General features: G+C 42.4%; 1 protein-coding gene across 1 annotated transcript; it reads right to left on the bottom strand.

The window, feature by feature from the left end:
- Positions 1-769: 769 nt before the first annotated feature.
- On the bottom strand, positions 770-14815 carry daxx (death-domain associated protein). Its single transcript, XM_034705725.1, has 11 exons — positions 14432-14815; positions 12281-12538; positions 10625-11095; positions 10203-10334; positions 9985-10101; positions 8284-8515; positions 7848-8017; positions 7475-7634; positions 4080-4635; positions 2830-2965; positions 770-2706 (listed from the first exon to the last, which is right to left on the bottom strand). The coding sequence occupies exons 2-11, from the start codon at positions 12518-12520 to the stop codon at positions 2647-2649; spliced, it is 2274 nt and encodes a 757-aa protein (XP_034561616.1). The 5' UTR covers positions 12521-12538; positions 14432-14815; the 3' UTR covers positions 770-2646.

Consider the following 14815-nt stretch of genomic DNA (forward strand, 5'->3'; position numbering starts at 1 on the left):
AATTAAGTTAATATTCTTTTGGTGGTTTTAATCTTTTTGTTTTATTTCCTTCTCATTTTCTGTCATTTGTGGCTCTTATGTTTGTTAGACTTTTTCATTTTTAGTCATATTCCTCACATTTCTCTTTTCATTTGTAAATCACAACAGGCTTTATAAATAATAATTATTCTTATTTATCATTATTCTTATAATCATCCAACTATAGAGGCTAACAATCTCCAGTCTTCCTTCATGAAAAACATCCCTGAGATGAGTTGAAACAAATATAGTGGAGTTATTTTGTGAATTAAAACAACTCAAAACATTTATTTGGAGCAATAATGAACTTCTAGTAACGACACAGACCAGCAACATGTCTTACATTTTTAAATTATTCTTTTAATTGCTTTCTTTAAATACAATCTTTCCCTTTTTGGAACGTGAAGACTGATACTGAGGTTGTTTTGCGTCCGTCCTCTGGGTGTTGATTTTATATAAGGCACTTACTAGTTTCTACCACACATAAGTGTTTTTATTCTTTCTTTATGTGCTCTGTGTTTTCTGTTCCTAAACAAACTAATGTGAAGAACTGATCATGGAGACTAAACTTTTAACCGAGCAGAGCACTTCTTGTGCAGATCAGTCACTAAATTTGGACTAAATTCTAACATGTGCATAAACTAAGTTGGTGATGAAAGCTGATGCGAACCCTTTGCAGAAAACTTCAGAAATCAGTTCAATATATTCTGGACAAGAAAAAGTAAAACCCAAATCAATAACACACACATGCTGTACTTACAAAATGTATCATTTAATATCAAAAGTGAAGAAGGAAAATTTCACAGTGAGCGATGGATCACTTCTCTGTATAAACGAGGCCTGACAGGTCGTAGCTACAACTACATTCAAAGTCTACTTTTTCAAAACTCTGCAGAGAGGACTAGATCCAAAATCTGATTTCACCTGTGTGAAGAAAATATTAAAATGGGAGGAAGAGGAAAATACAAAAAAATTAGGATGGTACAACTCTCAGATATGTGATGCTCTATGACCCAGGGTTCAGCCAAGGTGACAGTTTATACAGGTCACAACACTCAGATGTGTTTTTTTAATGCTAGAGATCTTCAGTGTAACGCTGTGAGAGGAGATAAGAGCGGCTATGTTTATCTGAAAACCAGTGTGCTGACAGGAGGAGGCACAACTGTGCAAACAGTCGTGTACTGATGTTAATCTATGAAACAGAATCTTCCTCAGAAAAAATGTTCTCTACTTAAAGTTCAGTGGTCAGGGATTTTTCTTTATTAAGATTTAGAGAGAATGTGATGTTCATGTCAAAAGAGCTCTGTGGAGGCTCAAACTGTGAGAAGCAGCAGGATAAAGGTAGACATCGGAGCTCAGAGCAGAAGTCCGGCGAAAAACTACCAATGCTACATTGAGTCTCATCGCTGTTTCAGACACCTTTGGAGGAGGAAATGTTTAACTCTCAGTTTCTCCTCCATAACGTTGACACATGTTGTGCTGTAGCTGCTTAAAGGAGAAGGCTGGAATTGTTTCACTTTTTTCCTGGTGTCAATAAATCCCTCCCTAAGAAGATGTTATTACCCTCTTCTCATCTCTGAGCCCTTTTTGTTCGTCAAGAACACACAAATCTAGAAAAAAGGGTCAAAAAATAGTTGTATTTTATTGATTATTTGGCACAGAGGAATGACAAATATAGGGCTACTGATAAAGACATCAAATGATACTAATAATAATTGGGGATAGATGAAGTTTAGATTTTTCTTTCACTCTGTTGTCATTGATCCTGATCAGTTTTCCTCATTCGAACTAGAAGCTATCTGAAAACTTGTTATGTACCCTGCAGCAGAAAGAGCTCTGAAATAAACTCCCTTTATTAAAGACCTAAAAACAAGAACTGTGTTTAAAAGAGGGAACACATGGAAGGAAAAATCAACACGTCAGTGTTCTCTATCTCCACCGCTGCAGCCCACAAGCTGCGCCATCAGTCAAACGTTCACTGATTCAATGCATAAATATCAACGGCAAGTAAAACAATGTTTCCTCAAAATTCTTTCCACGCAGACCCGCACTCCCCTCTTCTTTATTGGAAAAAAGCTGATTAGAAATATAAAAATGTAAACAAACTGGCAGTGAGCTCACCCAGCTCTCACCAGTCCAGTGTGAAAAAACCCGCCCCGTGTGTCCACACGTCCCACAGCACAGTTCACTTCATCAGGCACTGATTTCTTCCCCAAGCCACGCTAACAGAAGTTGAAGTCAAGAAATAATCATCCCGAGAGAGAGCGAGAGAAGAGAGCGTCGAAAACCCTGATTTCTTTTAGAACATGACCAGTTAAAGCAGCTTTCTTTCAAAAGATGTTTTTATATTCTAACAAAAACACTGTCTTGGCTTTTGTTCGGTAAAAAATGCAACCAAGTGACATGAGGTACTCAGTTCATACCTTTCCCTGTCTTCCACAGCTACGGACGGCAGTTTTTTTGCATTCTGCAGAAACTTGATATTGACGGTTCATTTAATATTCAAATCAGCTGATTCACAGCTTTAATTGGAAAACACTGAGTGAACGTCTGTGCCTTCAGGAAAACCCATCTCAGAATGCAAAGTGAGAGGTGGACGAATCCTGCAGGACAGTGAGAGGTCAAAGGTCAATCAGAGTCTGAGAGGACGATGGTCTCCTCCGGGTCACACTGGGTGGCCACGTTGACCTGCAAACACAAAGAGTGAAAAAAGACTTGAAAAAACTACAGCTGTATTTTTACTCTCAGTTTGGAGGACACTTGAAAAGTTGCTCAAACCCTAAGCTGTCATAACCCACTCCTGTGCCCCACCTTGTTTCTCTTCGGCGGCGGCGTCGACTGTGAGCTGCTGACTATTTCCTGGGTTGGAGTGTCTGCTCTGGTGGACTCGGCCTGCTGTGGGGACTTGCAGCTAAAAACGCCCATGTCCAGAGGAATATCTACCTCACTGCGGAGGGGAAGAGGGAGAGAGAAGTGAGGGAGAGAAGAGCACAGGTAAAGGAAAATAAACAAACAAGAACCTCAAACACGTACGAGAGCTACGATCAATTCTCTACACAAGCTATAATCCAGCACGCCTCCCTACACTGGTCTTAAAGGTGCAGTGTGTAGCAGAAATGGAATATAATATTCATAAGAATGTTTAAATTAATTTATAATCACCTCAGAAGCTGCCATCCTGCACTGCCATGTTTCTACAGCAGCACAGGAGGGACAAACTAGTAACTCACGCTTTCTGGATTTGTTGAGCGGCCTCCAAAAAGAGCCCCGATGGGAAGACACAGAGGATCATACTCCTCATGCATCACAGGGGCTTCTTGTCCTCGAAGGCCGCCGTCGCTTCATAACTGACCGCTAGGTGTTGCTAAATATTTCTACACACTGTACCTTTAAGAAGTGGAATGATGAGCACAAAGCATGAACTTAGCGGTGCATTTAAAGGCTGAATTAGAACACAAAGCTCATCTGTTTGTAGATAACAAAACAAACACATAGATCTGAAACTGCTTCACTGAACTGTCCTTTTGCTCTCATGTGTTAGAAGTTGATGCTTTTCAACAAGACCTCACAGATACTTTTGGAAACCCGGTTCAATCACTCAAGATGAAACTGAATGTTTAAAACGTTTAACCTTTGTCAGAGTCTATCCGTTTGTTTACTCTCTGGCACCAGAGAAACCGTCCTCTGACTCTGCAAAAGCAGCAACATCTCTTATATTCTCCGCTCAGCCTGATCGATGTAACAACAGCAATATGGGAGCAAACTACAGAGACTCATGTGATTGAACACAGATTCTCAGAATCCATGAAAAGAGGACGATCTCAAAGGAAGGTGAGATGGATGAAGGAAGCACGAGGTGAAGAAAAGGTTTCTATTTGTACCGAGGTAAACAGTTGTTTGTTTGTTTCAGCTCATTAACTGTTACATCAGTCAAATCAAGTGATTACAGACTTGAAAACCTTTTGAGTTTTGCATGGAACACAATCACCGGGCTCTCACTCGAGCACTGAAACGGATTTCAACTTAAATCCTGATCCATCGCTGACTAAGCCTCACAGTACCTGTCATGGATGATGATGTGTTTCGAGTTTCGGGAGTTCTCTGAAGAAACGTCCTCTCTCTTCCTCTTCTGGCCCCTCGTGACTTTAGGGGTGGACAGCGGCGACGTGCCCGTGGTGGTCTGTGTGTCACATGACTCTATCAAGACCGCCTGTGGCGACGACACCCCATTGGCTGCGACAGGAGATGGCGGGCTCTCATTGTCTTTGCTTGTGCTGACCGGCACAACTGAAACATGATTGGTGGACTCCACGGGCTCTTTTAATCCTTCGAGGTTACCATTAGATAAGGGCTGGTGGTCATCAGTCTGCATGGGCTCTGATTGGCTGGGGCTGTGTCTGGGAGAGGGGATGTCAGACAGCGGAGAGATTAGGGATATGCTCTCATCAGAAAGAGGACTGGGTCCACTGGTGACGGGCTCCTCGTCCTCATCTTTAATGTTTGCTTCTTCCCCTGCAGAGACGCTTCCTGACTGCTGGTCTGTCTGATCCTCTTTGATGGTTTCATCACAAGCTTGCTCCGCCTCGTTGTTGTCTTCCTCCTCATCCTCATCCTCATCTACAGAGAGGAAAAAAAACAGGGAAATATCAAACAACCATTTATAGCACAGGTCTGGTGGTTTGTACTGGAGCTGCCACACTTAATCTGTTAGCTGTCAGCTCTTTAACTGATCAACAACTTTCATTATCAAACACGATTGGACAAAGTCTTCATAGGACTGTATTTCTCGGTGTCTTGACTCTACTTCGACAAAACAAGACATATTTGGAAACGATATTCAACAGTTTTTACAACTTTTTGACGTTTTTTAGACCAATAGACCAGACCAGAATAAACCTCTACACAGAGATGATACTGCAGCTCTGAAGCGTCTTTCACTCCTGTTTAGCCAACTGTTCAGTTATACGGTGTCAAAGTATGAATATCACACGACTGATAACAATGTTACTTCAAACTTCTCTGGGTAAACAACAGACAAGTTTAGGGATGGAGAAAAAAACCCAAATGCGAGAGCATTAGCTCCTAACTTGAAGTATTATTGTTATGAAAGAAACCAGCTAATCCTAAGAGGGTACAGTGACTACAAAGTAAAAGCATACATTAGAAAGGCTACACACAAAGAAGCGTCCTGGATTTATTATGAAAAATATTTAAAGGGGACATATCACGCTTTTTTCATCAATATGTATTGGTCTAAGAGGTCCCAAAAACATGTATTTAAAGTTTATGCTCAAAAAAACACTTTGAAATCAGATTTTGGCATGCCTGAAAAGTCCTCTTCTTCATTCCTCATCAGAACACTCTGTTTTCCCTCTGACCACGCCCCCTCCGGAAGTGGATGTGCCTCGGCTCTCCAGCACATTGATCTAATGTTTACATGTTGGCTGAATATACACGGCTGCTCAGAGATCGCGTTACTTCAACCCTCTGAATCTGATCCTGACGGAGAGGCGCCTGTAGCAGGACCTTTCTGAAGGATTGGTCATAGATTTAGTGTTTCTTGTTGTTTTATTTATCAGTATGTAGACGTGTGTCTTGGTACACAGCTACGAACATGTAGCTATGTGGCTATGCTAACTAGCGCTAGCACTTATCCATGATAAATCATCCACTAGATCTTCAAATCTGCAGACGTGGGGAGTAAAACCGACCTCTGCCAGAAAGGCAGCAGGACCTTTTATGAAGGATTGGTCACAGATTTAGTGTTTCTTGTTGTTTTATTTGTCAGTATGTCGACGTGTGTCTTGGTACACAGCTACAGCTACAGCTATGAACATATAGCTATGTGGCTATGCTAATTAGCGCTAGCACTTATCCATGACAAATAAAAATCATCCACTATATCTTCAAATCTGCAGACGTGGGGAGTAAAACCGACCTTTGCGTTTATTAAGAAAGCATACAACTAGCATGCCTCCCTCCTAAGCTCCTTGTTGGCACATATTTGTGCAGGTAATGAAAAACGGGGGAGGGATTCAGTATTATTTTATACAGTCTATGGGCTGAACAAGCTCCGAGCTCTGACTCTGTGACAGACCGGATATTGTTGTTACGTAACAAAAACACGGAAGTCTGAAACGGCTCGTTTCACACACATTTACAGAAAGGTGTAGAAATCAAAACAGGGGCAGAATGGATTTTTTTCATTCTTGGGGGGTTTGTAGACAGGGACACATATTTCAGGTAAAGAACCATTAAAAAGTCAATTTTGCATGATATGTCACCTTTAACATTGAGGTTTTTAAAGATGGGGTAGATTATCTGTAGAAACATTTAGGTCAATGCTCTAACAATAAGGTGAAAATCTCTGGTGTCTGTGGCAGCTACAGGCGGGGATAAGTTCGCCCAATCGTGTTTAAGGTTTACAGTCTGATAACAATGTGAGAGGAAGAGCAGGCAAAGTTTTCAGCTCCACTTCCTCCAAAAACTCCTGCTACAAAGAGCAAGAACAGGGAGACAGTAGCTGACGAGGCAACAACTTTAGAAATGGAATCAACACATCAGACAAAGGTTGTCTTTCACAGCTGGACATCTTTTATCTAAAGGGGTCTATTTTTTCTTTTAATGGTTGAAGCAGAGGCAATATTTCAGGGTGTTAGACTTTGAAACCCTGCAGAGCGGGGTGCTGGTTTAGCTCAACAGTTGCAGATTCCAACCTGCAGACAGTGTTTTCCTGAGTTTCCTACTTTATCCACAGAGCTCTAAAATAAAAAAAAGGCATATCCCCCCATATATGAATTTATCATATGAATTTAGAGTTTAAAATAAACTCTAAATTCATAATGTGGAGGATGGTATGAAACAGATCTGTGTAAGGTGAGCAGATGTATCACAGGTAAGCTGTCTCAGCACCCTCCCCACGAGTTTGGCTCTCCTTAATCTGGAAAAGCTTTTGCTGCATGGCGGGATCAGGAAAGTTGACTACAACTACATGATAGATAAGGTCAGATATTCCTAATTTCATTCTTTTTGGTTATATTTTGGGGCTTTTTTGCCTTTATGGATAGGACAGCTGAAGAGAGAAAGGAAACAGGGGAGTAGAGAGTGGGGGAAGAAATGCAGCAAATGGTCACGGCCAGGAGTCGTAACAGCGAGCTCTGCGATGAGGACTATAGCCTCTGTATGTAGGGCGCATAGACCGCTAGGCCACCAGCGCCTCATTAATTTCATTCTTTATGATCTTTTTAACCTTTTCATTGCCCAGAGAAGTCACGTGCATGATGTCGTCTCTGCGTGGAGTCTATGATGGGGTCCGTCATGGTGAGAAAGAGATCAATGTGCGATGTAGGAGATACTTTCTATCGTAAAGCCATCTACCAGAGATGTTTTCAGAGTACGCAGCTGACACTGTTTACCCCGGACCTCATACTTATCACTTTGAAGCCTCTGCTCTTACCTGGTCCGTCCTGCTGAGTGCTGGCCTGAATCTCTTCCTCAATGTCTGGGTCTGAAGATTCGTCATCTTCATCATCCTCCTCCTCCTCCACATCTTCTTCTGCTTCCTCTCCTACTCCGTTTGTCTCATTTTTTTCTTCCTGCTTCTCTGATTTGTTGCCCTGAAAACAAAAAGTCAGAATGAGACAGACTGACAGTCAAGATGAGTTGACACCTTTAAAGTTGGGATCAGATAATTACAAAATGGTCCAGTCTAAACCCGTCATCTGAAACAGTCTCCTTAAAGCTGCATTCATGAACATTAAACCAACAGCATGAGAAACACCGACAGTATCAGAAGCTTGTGATGATTTCCCCTCACCCAGCTCTCGTACCTCTTTGTCTTTGCCGTCTTTCTCCTGTCGTCTGATCCTCTCCAGCTCCTCGGTGTCCTCTTGTTTGACAGCGTACTTAGTGATGACCTCCTCTAGACGGGTCAGGGCCTCCTCTCTGTTGGAGCGCAGCTTACGGAGCAAGGAGGTGTCCGACAGAGCCGGGTCTGTGGCTGTAGAGGGGGGTGGAGAAAAAGAAAGGAAAAAGGAGCAGAACAAAGTATTAATAAAGTACTTATCAGTTTGAAGGCTCAGAGACACTCTACACTCAACACATGTGGACTAAACCCAGGCAATGAAACAAGAAATTTAGGAGTGATATTTGATTCTAATATTCAAACAATTAAGTCATAATTCTGTAATGTCAAAAATCTGAACCCTGACGGTCGATCTGCCGTAGCAGACTAAAGGACTTTTAATCCCTGCCTGAAAACCTCACCCGGCTTGTAGGAGTCAGTGAGGTGCGAGCCGAAGTTGTACACCATGTCCAGGTGGCGTCTCTCCTGCATGCGGCTCCCGGTATCTCTGAAGGCCTCCTGGGCGATCTGGTTCAGCTGTTTCCTGCTCAGGCACAGGTTGTGGCGCTCGTTGGCTCGCAGAACCTGCCGGAGGATGTCTGGGTAATCCGGAGGGTTTCTGTGCGCCTCAGGACTGTTGATGAAACGTTCGATCTGACAGGAGGAAGGAATGCAGGCAAACGATCAGGATCGCATCGAAATCAAAACCGCTATCCAAACCTCAGCAGAGTCCACATGCAAACAGCAGGGTCATGGCTACAACAGATTTCGTAAGTCATAAAGCTCTGTATTTGACTCTGATCTGAACGACCATATTTACTTATATGTGGATTAACTATCAAACTAAATGAACTATCGGCTTTTACATTCGGCACATTTATTTTCATGAGCTTCATATCTTTGTTTTATTGTCTGTGTTTTGTTTCTCTTGTTTTTTTATGCTGATGTGGACCTGTGGGTATTAAATTAAGTATTAAAGCTAGGGTTGGTAGTTTCAGAAAGCTAGCATGAATTTGAATGTAGCATGTCTTCAGGACTCCGTCTAACTCCTCCTCCCTTCCCCTCTGAGCTCCTCCAAAACGACGCCCCCGCTCACATGCATGAGCACCGCTGATTCATGACCATATGATCGTGACTGATTCAAAACCGGTCCTCACCAAAACATTCTCATAGTGAAAGTTAAAAACACAAACAAACATGGCTGCTGTTAGTACTCACACTGTCATGCTAGCATTATCCAGTTGTACTGGTGACACGATATCAGGAGAAAAGTTATAACACATTTATAATACTGTAACAGCTCTACTGTTTGTTAAACGTGTTCAGTGTAGATGTTCTTAATTCCTACAGTGTTGACAGTCAGTGAAGGCATCAGGAGAGGTGTAGAGAGTGCGAGCGGGAGAGAGGAGAGACAAGAGGAGAAGTTCTTCATTCATTCAAACATTGATTATTGCTTTGTTGGTTGGCGTGATCACGGCCGACAGTGACCGGTTATTAAAGATCAACGTGTTCACGAATCAGCTCGTCATCCTTACAGCGTCCGGACAGACGCTACAGTACATCTACATTTTCTGTAGGACTTACTGAATGTCATTAATTATTTTGCTTGTCAGAGCCCCCGTGGTGAGAGCTTTTTAGACTCTGATCCGGACTACAGTCCTGAGCAAAGCACCTCATCGGGTCAGAGGGGACAGGCCCGAGGTCGAGCGAGAGGGGCAGTAAATGGAGGCGGGGAAGCAGAGGCAGGGGACGGGGAGTGCATGCAGGGGAAATGTACACGCAGGAGGCGGGCAGAACAGCAGGACGGGATTTGATTGGTTTAAAATTTTGGGACCCAAAAACGGTGACTGGTTGGTGTTTTCCCAGGTTTACTCCGGCTGTAGATAGCAGCTTTTCTTCGCTCTTTTTTAAGAACACATCATGTATTGATTGCCATCAGGACATAAAGATCATTTTAACCAGTATAACAAAAAGTGTATCTAAATCTGACTACCAACCCCAGCTTTAAGTAAAGTAAGCATAAAGAACATGCAGGGTTGAATTTACGGCGTCTCTAAAGAATGAAATAAAACTGAGACACTTCAGATTTTCATGTTTCATGTCGTGTCTTTATCGTCCTCTACCTTCCTGTTGATCTCAGGGTAACGAGTGCTGCTGTAGGAGATCTTCTGCTCAATAACCCGGCCTGTTAGTGTGTTGCAGCCCTTCAGTTCGCACAGCTTCTCATAAATCTTCATCATCTGGAGGAGAAGAATAAACAGAGAAGAAGAGGTGTGAATAGATGTCTCAGAGCCCGGTGAGAGTTCTCTTCAGCAGTTCTTAGCATAAACTCCAGCCTTACTTTGCGTTTCAGTTTGTGCTCCTGGATGTACGTCGAGTCTTCGGTCCCCATGTCGTCTAAACTCATCTCGGCCCGCTGCAGACGGCTGATCTCATCATTGTACACCTTCAGTAGGTTCTCCAGGTACGCTATCTGAGGAATGAAAAACAGACACGATGAGATGCTTAGAAGAAATCCACCAAAAGTCACGATAAATACCTGATAATAACTTCATTCACTGACTTGTTAAATTAATGCATTTCATATTTATTAATGCTGTCATTGATCAGTTAGTCTCTTCTGCTCTCCAGGGGGACTTCCTTTTCTGTCGTCTTTTGATGAAAGACATTTCATAAACACAGATGTGACTTTTCTCCAGCCTGATGAAAGTTATTTAACCATAACTGATAACAATGTAACTAAAAGTGGCGTTCAACACAAACCTGTTTCCTGGATGCCCTCTTTGCCTTTTTCTCAGCTTCCTGTCCCCCCTCAGCGCCCTCCTGCCCCCCCCCAGCGCCCTCCTGCAGCCCTGACGTAGAGGGTTGCTTATCATCTGAGGCCACTTTGCCCCCGCCTTCCTCCTCATCCATCTTATCTTTAGTCTTGTTTGTACTATTGAGAAAAGCAGAGGTAGACTGGAAAGAGTTCGACGTTGAGGTACAAGGCCCAGGCTCAACCTTGGTGAGGGTCTGCCTCTTCTTGGCCGCATGCTGCCTGAGCACGGTGCACAGTTCATTGATGTAGACGAAGGTTTTGGAGCGGTTGGCCTGAGCACGAGTCAAACATCGTCCAATGGTGTTCCTGAACTCCACGGATGACAGAAAGTCAGGGGAGGCCTTTGAATGCTTGGCTTGGAGGAAGGTTAAGACCTCAGGGCAGTCCTTGGTGAGAACTGAGCAGTGCTGCACAAACTAGGAGGAGAAATAAAGAGATTGTTAACACGGGGCAGGAAAGATGACCAAGAAAAGGACAGAAATAAATAATGAGACAGTCAGACTGAAACCCCACTAAGCCAAATGTCTTAAAGTCGGACTAACATACCTACACAACACGGACTCCTGCATGTAAACACCTCAGTCAGACCCATACTGGTCTAGGCAGGCTTTGACCCAAACAGCATCAATGTGACTGATTCTGCCGTTTGTACACTTGAAAGGAAAGTAGTCTGATCAAATTGCCCGATTGAGCTGTATCTCGACCTAACTGTTCATGTGAACGTACTGAGTATAAGAACGAAGAGGTTCTGTTTCTTTTAACTCGCTCTCAGTGTGTCGTTGATGTAATTATCCCTCTCTGGTCTCAGACATCAGAATGTCAATAATTAAGAGGTTTACAGTCATAGACGTGTAAACAGGCACATGAACTAGTCTTATCTTCTTTCCCCATCAAGTTAAAAGGAAACTCTCTCTCTTAACTCTGTCTTTCATTTCTCTATTTGGTTGTTTGTTTTCTCTATAAGTCAAATTTTGTTGTGAATTTGTCTCATTTCTGTGTTTAAAACTCTGAAAAATCAGGGTACACTGTTATTCCAACGTATTTGTTTGCATTCTTAATTGTTTTGTATCTGAAACGTCAGGGGGTTCAGATCAATGCCATGAAAAGAGAGGGATTCTTTTTTTTTTTTTTGGTCTTTTTGCATTTATTTTTTAGGACAGCTGAAGAGAGACAGGAAATGTGGGGAGTAGAGAGCGGGGGAAGACATGCAGGAAATGGTCGACGGCTGGGAATCAAACTGGCGAGTCCTGCGACGAGGACTGTGGCCTCTGTACGTGGGGCGCTTAGACCGCTAGGCCACCAGCACCCAAAAGAGCGATTCTTAAGCATACCAGAATCATCAGGGTAAAAATGAATCACAGATATCAACCAAATAATACAACCTGAACAAATGTTTGTCATTTGTGCTGTTTTTGTCCTGTACAAGCACTTTGGTCAACTCCGGTCGTTTTAAACGTGCTCTATAAATAAAGTTTGAGTTGAGTTGAACATTTACATTTGTCTTCTTTTGTACCCCTAATATTTAAGCAACTATCTTTTGAGCTTATTCTGAAACAGTTAGAAATGTTCAGCCTCTGTGGAACCACCTGATGTGAGCTTACCTCTGAGAACAAGCTCTGATTTTCCACCTTCAGAACGTGTGCATCCTTCTTTGCTGAGGCAAAAGGTGACTGGGTAATGTGGGTCGGGGCAGACTGCTGAGCTTTGAGTGGCGAGACCTTTTTGGCTTGATGCTGAGAGGACGAGGTGGAGGCAGCGCAGGAGGGCTGAGGACAGTCCTCTTCATCTTCATCATCAAGGACTATGATCTTATCCGCCATCGAGGCGGGAGCCACCGCCATCCAAAATGTTTACTGTGTCTGTTTTAAGAAAACACAAACAGAAGAAATAGTTTTAAAAGGTCTTTCCTATACTGGACTTTACCTGACACTCTTAATGTGATCATCTACTTGATTTAGTCTTCTTGTGTCCTTACTGTCTTATTGTGTCCTTACTGTCTTATTGTGTCCTTACTGTCTTCTTGTGTCCTTACTGTTTTATTGTGTCCTTACTGTCTTATTGTGTCCTTACTGTGTCCTTACTGTCTTGTTATGTCCTTACTGTCTTATTGTGTCCTTACTGTCTTGTTATGTCCTTACTGTCTTATTGTGTCCTTACTGCCTTATTGTGTCCTTACTGTCTTGTTGTGTCCTTACTGTCTTATTGTGTCCTTACTGTCTTGTTATGTCCTTACTGTCTTATTGTGTCCTTACTGTCTTATTGTGTCCTTACTGTCTTGTTGTGTCCTTACTGTCTTATTGTGTCCTTACTGTCTTGTTGTGTCCTTACTGTCTTATTGTGTCCCTACTGTCTTATTGTGTCCTTACTGTCTTATTGTGTCCTTACTGTCTTATTGTGTCCTTACTGTCTTGTTGTGTCCTTACTGTCTTATTGTGTCCCTACTGTCTTATTGTGTCCTTACTGTCTTATTGTGTCCTTACTGTCTTATTGTGTCCTTACTGTCTTGTTGTGTACTTCCTGTCTTATTGTGTCCTTACTGTCTTATTGTATACTTACTGTCTTGTTGTGTCCTTACTGTCTTATTGTGTACTTCCTGTCTTATTGTGTCCTTACTGTCTTATTGTGTACTTCCTGTCTTATTGTGTCCTTACTGTCTTGTTATGTCCTTACTGTCTTGTTATGTCCTTACTGTCTTGTTGTGTCCTTACTGTCTTATTGTGTCCTTACTGTCTTATTGTGTCCTTACTGTCTTGTTGTGTCCTTACTGTCTTATTGTGTCCTTACTGTCTTGTTGTGTCCTTACTGTCTTATTGTGTCCCTACTGTCTTTTTGTGTCCTTACTGTCTTATTGTGTCCTTACTGTCTTATTGTGTCCCTACTGTCTTGTTGTGTCCTTACTGTCTTATAGTGTCCTTACTGTCTTGTTGTGTACTTCCTGTCTTATTGTGTCCTTACTGTCTTATTGTGTCCTTACTGTCTTATTGTGTCCTTACTGTCTTGTTGTGTACTTCCTGTCTTATTGTGTCCTTACTATCTTATTGTGTCCCTACTGTCTTGTTGTGTCCTTACTCTCTTGTTGTGTCCTTACTGTCTTATTGTGTCCTTACTGTCTTGTTGTTAAGTACCAGTGGTCCATTCATCACGTCAAATTCCCTGTGTGCGAGCTCACTTGGCAATTCTTGATTGATAGGGAATTGCTCTAAAAGCTGGCACCACAAACACTTTTGTTAATAACATTTGCTGGTTAATCAGTCAAAAGACATATGGGACAATTTATTCATTTTTTTTTCCAAAAGAACAATCCAACATGTTCTGGTTTCATCCTCTCATGAGTGAAGTGTTGTGGCTACACGTATCTGCTTTAGTTATTTAATTACAGCTGTTCTCCAATCCTTTATGGGACTATTCCTACACTGGTAGAGTTGGAAGTAGTCAGAGGAGCCCTCCTGAAACCTCGGTGCCACAAAAGTTAAAGCGGCATCCCTAACACACACAACCATGCCATGTGCTTGTGGTTATCCTCATGATGCTGTAGCACTGATCCATCATCCATTCTAAACAGAATCTATTTCACAATATTAAATACTCTCATCATGACAGGCAGTAAACAACCCTGGGATACTTACGTGGAAGTGAAACAGGGACACAGGCAGAGCTTGATGACACAGTATAATACAGACAGATGGAAAATAAACCAGCAGCTGTCGTCAAGGAAGAGAGGAATAAACTGTCACATACTGTGGTATACTCACACTTATTAAGTTCTTGTTTATGAGCTGTGATTCGACAACAAAACAGGATCCTTTGTCATAGAGCTTCATCATTAAAAAAAATGTAGCTTCGGGTTAGCTTACATTAGCATTAGCTAGCTAGTTAGCATTGTGAGTAAAGGGGTTAAAGTGAAGAAACGAGCTTGAAGGAAAACACCTCTTCCTGTTTGTTACGACATCGCGTGACAAACAAACAATAAGTGAGCCTCGTTAGACTGGTACTTTTAAATCCTGAGGACTTTCTAGTCACCAAAACAATGCTCGTTAACTTGAATAGTGTAGCCGACTTCAGATCGAAAGTCTACCCGCTAAAGCCGTCGCAACATCAACGCCTCTGATTGGTTGATAGCGATGACGCGCAGCCAG

The sequence above is a fragment of the Notolabrus celidotus genome, chromosome 16 (genome assembly GCF_009762535.1).
Source record: "Notolabrus celidotus isolate fNotCel1 chromosome 16, fNotCel1.pri, whole genome shotgun sequence".
In the NCBI taxonomy this organism is placed as follows: Eukaryota; Metazoa; Chordata; class Actinopteri; order Labriformes; family Labridae; genus Notolabrus; species Notolabrus celidotus.